The following is an 8,773-nucleotide window of genomic DNA, read 5'->3' on the forward strand; positions in this document are numbered from 1 at the left end:
AGAGTAACATATAAATAGGCAAAACCAAACGATGAAAGAAAGTGAAAAGAAAGTGAAACCAAGAGACATATCCAATGGCACAAACTCAGAAATAAACACAAAATAATGGTTGCACATTTTGAAAATGAAGTTCATGAAAACAACTTGTACAATTTTGTACAAATATTTACATTTTTACACTTTAAAAAGGTGGTAAACCCTTAAGTACAAAAAAAAATGAAAAACGTTTCACACATGTACATAATCATTTTGTCAAAAAATATTCAAAAAAATATTCATACATCATTTGTGGCTCATGCCCATCAAGAAAGTGAGTGCTATGTGACACTTTTTTTTAATGACAACAAAGGGGTCCTCTCTGTTATGGTTTGTATGTCACATGACAACAAAATGGCTTTTTGCATGTTGATGTTAGTTTGCCACACTGACTTATTTGCCAGAAAAAAAATAGATAGGCCTACTATATAAACATTTTCTTTTAGGTATTTTAATCTCTGTAATATAATTTTCGGAGACTCAAAATGCACTTAGCTATGATTAATATACTGATGAAAACTACCATGTCAGTTTTTGTAAAGGCTAGTAATAAGACACACAGGCCTAATAAGAATATAAGCATGGCACCAGAGCGGCTCTGCGGTGATCAGAAGAGAGGAGCGGCAGGAGTCTCGTCGCTTACCTCCTCCGCTCCTGTAGCACAGGTACGGGAAGCGCCACACGTTTCCCAAACCCACAGCATAACCGATGGAGGCGAGCACGAACTCCAGACGCCGACCCCACGTTTCTCTTGGCTCCGCTGACTGCTGATCATCCTTTGCCAGCCTCATGGCTTCAGCGTTGCCGAGCTCTACCTCCTCTTTTTCCTCAAGCTGCTGCAATGTCAACTTACTAGATGTGCTCTCGGTTTTATTATCACTTCCGACTCCCATCATACGTTTACAGCTGAATAAAGCGAAGGATGTCTCAACAATAAAAGAGCTCTATAATCGAATAAAACACATGCAATAATTTTTTAGAATATAAAGACAACGGGATACCGCTTTGTCTTTAAATGTTCCAAATACATAACAGGCACAAGTCGTTGCATCTTATATAGCTCAGTTACAAAATTAAGACCAGCCCCCTAACTATAGTTTTCTGTTACGTAGCTGCTTTTAGTGACGCAAGTCCAATGTGAAAGCTCGCCGTTCTGTCTGTAGGCTATGCAATGCTCACGAGCGAATTTAAAATCGAGTCAAATAGCGCGCGTGCACGTGTAGAGGCTGGTGCGTTTCATGCAGAATTTATGTAGTCTGTATCACCGAATTGAAACATTACTGATAATGATAAAGGTTTTAATCGTGATATTAAACGGGATGTTTGACTACTGGACTCCCAATTTGAGGATTTAGATTGACCATATTGTAGACCAGTAGCCTGGGTTTATGTAATTTAATACAAATTCAGCTAGTTAGAGGTTTAAGTTTACACCTAACATCCTCTTCTTTCATGTATCGAGTAAATGCACTTACAGGATTGTATTGCCGATTCATCATGAGTTTGCAGAAATGAAAGGAAGGAAGGCCGGTGCCATTGGGCAAATAAAAGGGGGAAAGGCGGGATTTAAAACAAGTAAACCCACCCACAACTTCATCCGTTCATTCATTCTTTCACTAAATAGGCCATGCGTTTAACATTTTAGGCTATATAGGTATAGTGGTATGGCGTTATTTTAATGACAAATGTCGAGAGCGCATTATTGTACCGCAAAAGCATATTAATATAATGCATGAGCGCGAATCTCTCCGCTCGCGCGCGGATTTCCTTTGCTCTGCGCGCGCGCTCAGATATGCGCACTTTAAACTTGTCTCTCCTCTCGCTCAAACTGTGTCCTGTGCACTCATAAATCTCTCTATGCATATGCGCTAGATATTAATTATTTTCGCACCTGAATTAAACGTTGTCAAAAGTTATCAAACCAATCAGATTTCAAAGATGGATCTGTAATTTCTTTACAACAGCGACGCTAACAGAACATTTATTGTGAACAAACCATGCATCATTCACATCTATTTTTGCAGTTGATGTTGATTCCATAGGAACTGTTATTATTGCCATTATACCAACTGAGAATTTATTGCAATGCTTTTAAACTCAGTTGAGGTATCTGACATATTGTGACATAACATTGATATTTTATATGACATCTTAAGAGCCATAGACGATAATGTGTTGTTTTTAGATAAATTGCTCAGAGACCAACCAGGACAGAGGTTATATGTACAAATCATCCAAGCACCCAATTCCTAACCATTTCTAATACAGGCTACATTTCATTACCACGAGGGTGAATATGAGGAAAGTTCTTCCTTAATTCTACCAGCACATAAATTTCCCCACACAATGTGATCAAACATTAGATCACTGCTATTCAACACTAAAGGACCCCTCCCCTGACCAGCATTTGGCAAAGGTGACCACATTAGCATACTGCTGTTACCAGCCTACAGACAATGTCTCAAACAGGAAAAAACAGTTTCTAGAACAGTTCATAAATGAAGTGAAGATGCCATCTCCAGACTGCAGGACTGCTTTGAATCCACAGGCTGGCAGATGTTTCAAGATGCAACAGGAGACAACATACATGAATACACAGGCTCTGTGATATGCTACATCAACAAATGCACAGAGGATGTTGTCCCATCCATTAATGTTAAATCATTTCCAAACCAGAAACCATGGGTCAACTGTGAGGTGCGTGCCAGGTTAAAAGCACAAACTGCTGTCTTCAACTCTGGGGATCTAACTGCTTACAAGAGGACCAGGTATGACCTTCAGAAAGCTATCAGATCAGCAAAAAGAGACTTTAGGGACAGAGTGGAGTCAGAATATCATGGCTCTGACCCCCACTGCATGTGGAGCAGTTTGCGCTATATCACTGACTACAAAGGAAGGAAAAGCAGTATTGTGTCTTCGTCTGCCTCCTTACCGGATGAGCTCAATACATTCTACGCTCGCTTTGAGACAGGCAACACATTCCCTGCTGGGAAAATACATGCTGACCTTGACACCTGCCCATTGGTTCTAACCACACTCAAAGTGAGTAAGGCCTTCAAGAGAGTCAACGGCCGGAAAGCTCTAGGTCCAGATGGCATCCACGGACATGTCCTGAGGGCCTGCGGTGTCCAGTTAGCAGATGTCTTCACCAACATCTTCAACCTCTCCTTGAGACTAAAAGTGATCCCCACATGCTTCAAGCAAACTGCCATCATCCCTGTTCCCAAAAAAACGACTGTCTCCTGTCTGAATGACTGCCGCCCCGTAGCACTGAAATCAGTCATCATGAAGTGCTTCGAAAGTCTAGTCAAATCCCACATCTGCTCCTCTCTTCCTGACACCCTGGACCCATTCCAATTTGCTTGCCGGTCAAACAGATCCACTGATGACGCCATCGCAATGGCCATACACTGCCCTGGAACACTTGGAGGGAAGAGACACCTATGTGTTGATTACAGCTCTGCATTTAACACCATCATCCCTACCAAACTCATAGACAAACTGAAAGATCTGGGTCTTAACAGTCACTTATGTAACTGGGTCCTGGACATCCTGACCGGAAGACCCCAGGTGGTTAGAATTGGCAACCACACATCCTCCTCACTCACACTCAGCACCGGTGCCCCACAGGGATGTGTACTCAGTCCTCTCTTGTACTCCCTGTCACTTACAACTGCTTTGCTAAGCATAGCTCCAACATCATCCTCAAATTTGCTGATGATACAACTATCCTAGGACTCATCACTTATGGTGATGAGACAGCATGGTGTGCTGATAACAATCTCTCTTTAAATGTCAGCAAGACCAAGGAGATGATCGTAGACTACAGGAAGTCACAGAGAGAGGGTCACGTTCCCATTCACATCAATGGAGAGAAAGTAGAGATAGTTAAGAGCTTCAAGTTCCTTGGCTCTTCACATCTCTGAGGATTTTCCCTGAAGCCTACACTCAGAGACCACAGTGAGAACAGCCTCTACTTCCTGTGGAGGCTTACAAGGTTTGGCATCTCCTCTAACATCATGCACTATAGAGAGCATTCTGACCGACTTCATCACTTTATGGTATGGCAACTGCTGTTCTTTCGACCACAAAGCTCTTCAGAGAGTGGTGAGAACAGCAGAGCTCATCATTGGACGTAAACTCCCAGCCTTACAGGACATCTATCAAACTCGCTGCTTGAGAAAGGTTCGCAGCATCATCAAGGACCTGCTCATCACCTGTTTGCCACACTGCCATCTGGCAGATGCTGATGATCCATCTGATCACGGACAACCAGACTGAAGAACAGCTTTTATCTTCAAGCCATCAGACTGCTTAACAGCCAGTTTTATTTCATATAAAAAGGGTGTAGATGCTGCTTTAAGTTTATTATTTATTGTACTTGCACTGCCACTTTTAATATTTTTTTTCATGTAGCTCTGCGACATTCTACAAAGACATTTTGGACACTGCTCTACCCGGAATACTAAATCAGAATACGTACTGATCTTAAGTTTATTATTTATTGTATTTGCACTGCCACTTTTATTTTTCTTTCTTGTAGCTCTGTGACATTCTACAAAGACATTTTGGACACTGCTCTACCCCAATATTCTATATCAGTACCTCAGGACTACTTAAAACTCACCATCTACCCTTATTTTATCTGTTACTGCCACTTATTTGTATTTACTACTCTGTCTGCGTTTATTGTTCTGCCTACGGTCACTTAAGTCACTCAATATCTCAGTGCCATCCATGTACGTCTAAAACTGTATATGTTAAATTTTCTATTCGATTTTTTATGCATGGTCCTGTGACTGTCGCTGTATGTCTGAGCCTCGTCACAAGCATTTCAGTGCCCAGTTTTCCCCAGTGTTAACAATGCAAATTATAAATAAATGCCTCTTGATCTCTTACCATTGCTAAATATTATCAAACTGGAAATAAATTAAAGATCCATCTTTGATTGTCAAATGAATTCCAGGTTCACTTCCCTCCCATTAGATTTCACACACTTTCATCTGTCAGTCGTGGAGGTCTGATTGGTTAAAGCGTTGTTTATATAGCCTTTTAACAAAGCCTTGTTTACAAAGTACTTTACAGAGAGATGCATATGTGCATTCACAGAAAATAACAAAAAACAAACATAAAAGAGATAAAGTGGGCCTAGTAAAACAATGTACAATAACCAGTTTATATATAGATTAAATACAACAACAACAATAATAATAATAAAAATAATTAAATCAAGGAAAGGCCCTGAACAAATCTGTTTTGAGACTAATTTTTAAAAGTGCATAATAACTTTTGACAATGTTTAATTCAGGTGCGAAATGAATTAATATCTTGTGCATGAACATAGAGAGATTTGTGAGATTAGTGCACAGGACACAGTTTGAGCGAGAGGAGAGACAGGTTTTAAGTGCGCGCACTCTCAGAGCACGCGCGTCCGGTTTTACGCGAGAGCAGATGAAATCCGCGCTCGCGCATTATATAAATGTACTTTCGCGCTACAATAATGCGCTCTACACATTTGTCATTAAAATAAGGTCATAGTGATCCCCTTAAAGACTGTATTTTTTTCTGTGAAAAAATTACATAGAATAGTTATCATAGTGACATTGACATATAAATTATAAACCAAGAAGGCTAAAGAATGTTCATGTTAGGCTATTGGATTTTTTGACAAAACTTAAATTTGTACCAAGAGGGCTTAAAAAGCTATTTGCTTTATAAAATACAGTAAAATCAGCGTACAGACAGTTTTATCTTAAAATTAAACAGAATATAACGGTATAGCAGGGCATTTTACCCCAAGGGGCATTATCTTGCAATATGTATTTCCATATTTCCTTATCTTGTCCACTCAAACACAAACCCATGCTACCCCAAAATATGCCTCTGCTGGCTGTGACAGATACCAGTGCAATTTAGGGAAGTAGAAGTACAATGTTACATGGCAGTTTCCACACATTGTTTTTTGCTTGAAGGGATTCAGACTCATCAGGGGCAAAAAAAGTGACAAAGATATGACCCCCGGCCCAATTTTCGATATTAGCTACACTGTAAAAAATCAAAAGTTGAGAAAACTTAAAAGTTTGAGGCAACCAGCTTCAGCAGATTTATTCAGTTTTTACAACAAAAAGTTGAGAAAACTCAAAAAGTTCCTACAAAAATAAGAAATAAATCTCAAACTTTTAAACTCAAACTATAGATTTTTAGAAAAAAAAAGTGTATGGCTCACTTTATTTAAAAACCAACTTTGTTCACTTGGACACTACTGTCCTCATTTTAATGCATTGTTTTTCATTTTCCCTTTGTCTTTTTCTGTTCTGCATCCCAGAACATCTACCTCATTTTAGCCATGTGACCAAAGGTATACTCACTTTAAAACGAAATACATTTTTTAACTAATTTAAAATCCTAAACAAAAGTTACATAAAATGTTTAATTGTTTTTAACAAATAGGCTTGATTATTTGCAACGTCTTATTAAAGGGGTCATATTATGTTGCTAAAAAGAAAAAAAAATTCCACATACTGTACATTATTGTTTCTCCTCTATGCCATGCCTTTCTGAGACGTGTTGATTGCAGGTGAAGTGTGTGATTGCTGCCTCAAGTGTGTGATGGAAATGTCACGCCCCTCACAAAAACATTAAAACGCATTAAAAACGAGGCATTTGTTGCATCCAGTGGGGACGTAATTACTGATTATAATGACTTATACTGTCTTTTTACGAGTTGCGTTGCATCACGCTGTGTAAACATAAAACCATGTCTGAATTTGTGATTGGAGAAACGACAAACAACAAGTGCTACTCTACACTGCTCAAAACTTGTTTGAATCATCAGTGGCAAATTATTTAAATATAAAAAACGTACTTACAGTCTGTGAGTCAGAACAGCCGGCATTGTAGACTACTATCGCAGGATCAGGAAACAGCCCTCCATAAAATGAGCTGCACACATCTGAATATTTGGCTTGAACTGTTCTGGAACAGTGTTTCAAATACAACTTAACCACTGATTTCTAGTCGTGTCCTCTTTTGGAAGGCCAAACAAAGTAGTTTTGCTTTCACAGTGAAAAACACAGCGTCTATACGATATGGCGGCGCGGCAACAGCAATACTACAACGAGAATAAAAGTTACGCCTTCTTTCTTTGCGTGAACATTTGGGCGGCATTATGCAAATATTCCCACACAGTGATGTAGACGTGGGGGTGTGTAAGAATGAGCCGTTTTAGGTAGGCGTGGTTATCTCTTATCTTTTATAAAGAATATCTCTTTGGATTTGAGACTTTAGTAACTTTACAGATCTTCTTTATGCACCAAGAGCTTGTAACACTCCAAAGAGAAAAGAAACATTGAAATTGCATCATATGACCCCTTTAAAGATTTTCACAGAATTTCAGGGTTTCAGTGAAATGGCGCCCCCTATACACTGCATACACTACACCCCCTAAACATTGTGTCAACCAAAAATGTACACACAACATTTTTCTGTGGGTCAACATCAACATTTCCATGATTCTTCATAAATAAGTACTAGTAAAAAGAGTAAGCTAGTAAAAAGTAGTAGTATATAATCAAGTCGAGGCTTTGAAGCAATCTTAACTGCTTCCAAAATAAAGCTAACCAATGTTTCAACTGTTAAAATTGCTTTATTTTTTTTTTAATTAATAATAGTCCTCCTAAATTGATGGATTCAGGCTATTTAAAGCATGTTTAAGCTTTTTATACTGCAAATTAGAAATTTCTAGGTTATTGCTTTGAGTGTTTCCTTTAATAACAGCCATTATAAGTCAACCATGTTAAGGGTTCAGATCATGGCAAAGATTGGGGTCAGTTCTGAAACACTATTGGACCTATGCATTGTGGTGTGCTTTTGCTATGCAGCCCCGCTCTGCCCACACACATGCGCAGCAGGCCTCAGCATGTACAACTTGGGGGTTGTTTTTGTACATACATTTTTGTCTTGTGACATGAACGATACATTTGTCAGTTCCTTTGTGATGGTCTTAAACAAAAACAATCTGTCCTATCCTGATCCTCCGAGAAAGCATCCTGTTTACCTGTTTACACACTCTTTCATCTATGGGCAATGGACAATCTATGGAAAATGTACATCCTCATCATCATAATTTCACATTCTGACATTCAATTTGAGAACAAGGGTGCCAAACCAGGAAAGCCTTTTGACCTTTCTGACACATTGTTTGGGTTTGCTGTTTTTACATTTAGTCAAATACACTGGGAGGGGTTCAGTGTGCTCCAAGAGATGAGTAAAATAAGCACAGATTCTTAGATGGGTACAGTAGAGGACATTGTCAGGGCCCACCCAACGACTTGAGAAAACTGAAAAAAGTTTGTCATAATTCAACCTCTATCAATTTACATTTATTCATTTAGAAGACCCTTTTCTCCAAAGGGACTCACAATTGAGGAACACAACAAGGCAAGCGATATTAAGATGGCAATAAACACGAGAAGTGCCCGTTATAAAAGGTTTCAGTCTTTGTTCAAAATAGTTAAAGCTATTTTAAGGATAATAAGAGAACAGAAAAAGTGAAATTTTCCGGTTCTTGATCATTACATGAGCTCCCTCTACTTCCCAACTGTCTAGAAATACAACTTAAATGAGTTATATGAGAAAAGACTGTTTCAGATATTGTATATAATGTAAGCAGATCTTACATTTATGAAATTTTTTTGATTCTGTCACTATATGTAAATTACTACAGACTGACTAAGTT

General features: G+C 38.8%; 1 protein-coding gene across 2 annotated transcripts in view; it reads right to left on the reverse strand.

Moving 5' to 3' along the window:
* Positions 1 to 8,773, reverse strand: part of si:ch211-225b11.1 (uncharacterized protein LOC561694 homolog) — a 28,984-nt gene that overhangs the window by 14,969 nt on the left and 5,242 nt on the right. Inside the window, exon 1 of one of the 2 annotated variants that reach the window (XM_042723658.1) lies at positions 680 to 1,324. The exons of the other annotated variant lie outside the window; for it this stretch is intronic. Coding sequence (XP_042579592.1) covers positions 680 to 932 — 253 coding nt within the window. The 5' untranslated portion in view covers positions 933 to 1,324. Of the gene's footprint in view, positions 1 to 679; positions 1,325 to 8,773 lie in introns of those variants that run through there. 2 annotated transcript variants of the gene reach the window in all.

This window comes from Cyprinus carpio, chromosome B5 (assembly GCF_018340385.1).
Source record: "Cyprinus carpio isolate SPL01 chromosome B5, ASM1834038v1, whole genome shotgun sequence".
Lineage (NCBI taxonomy): Eukaryota > Metazoa > Chordata > Actinopteri > Cypriniformes > Cyprinidae > Cyprinus > Cyprinus carpio.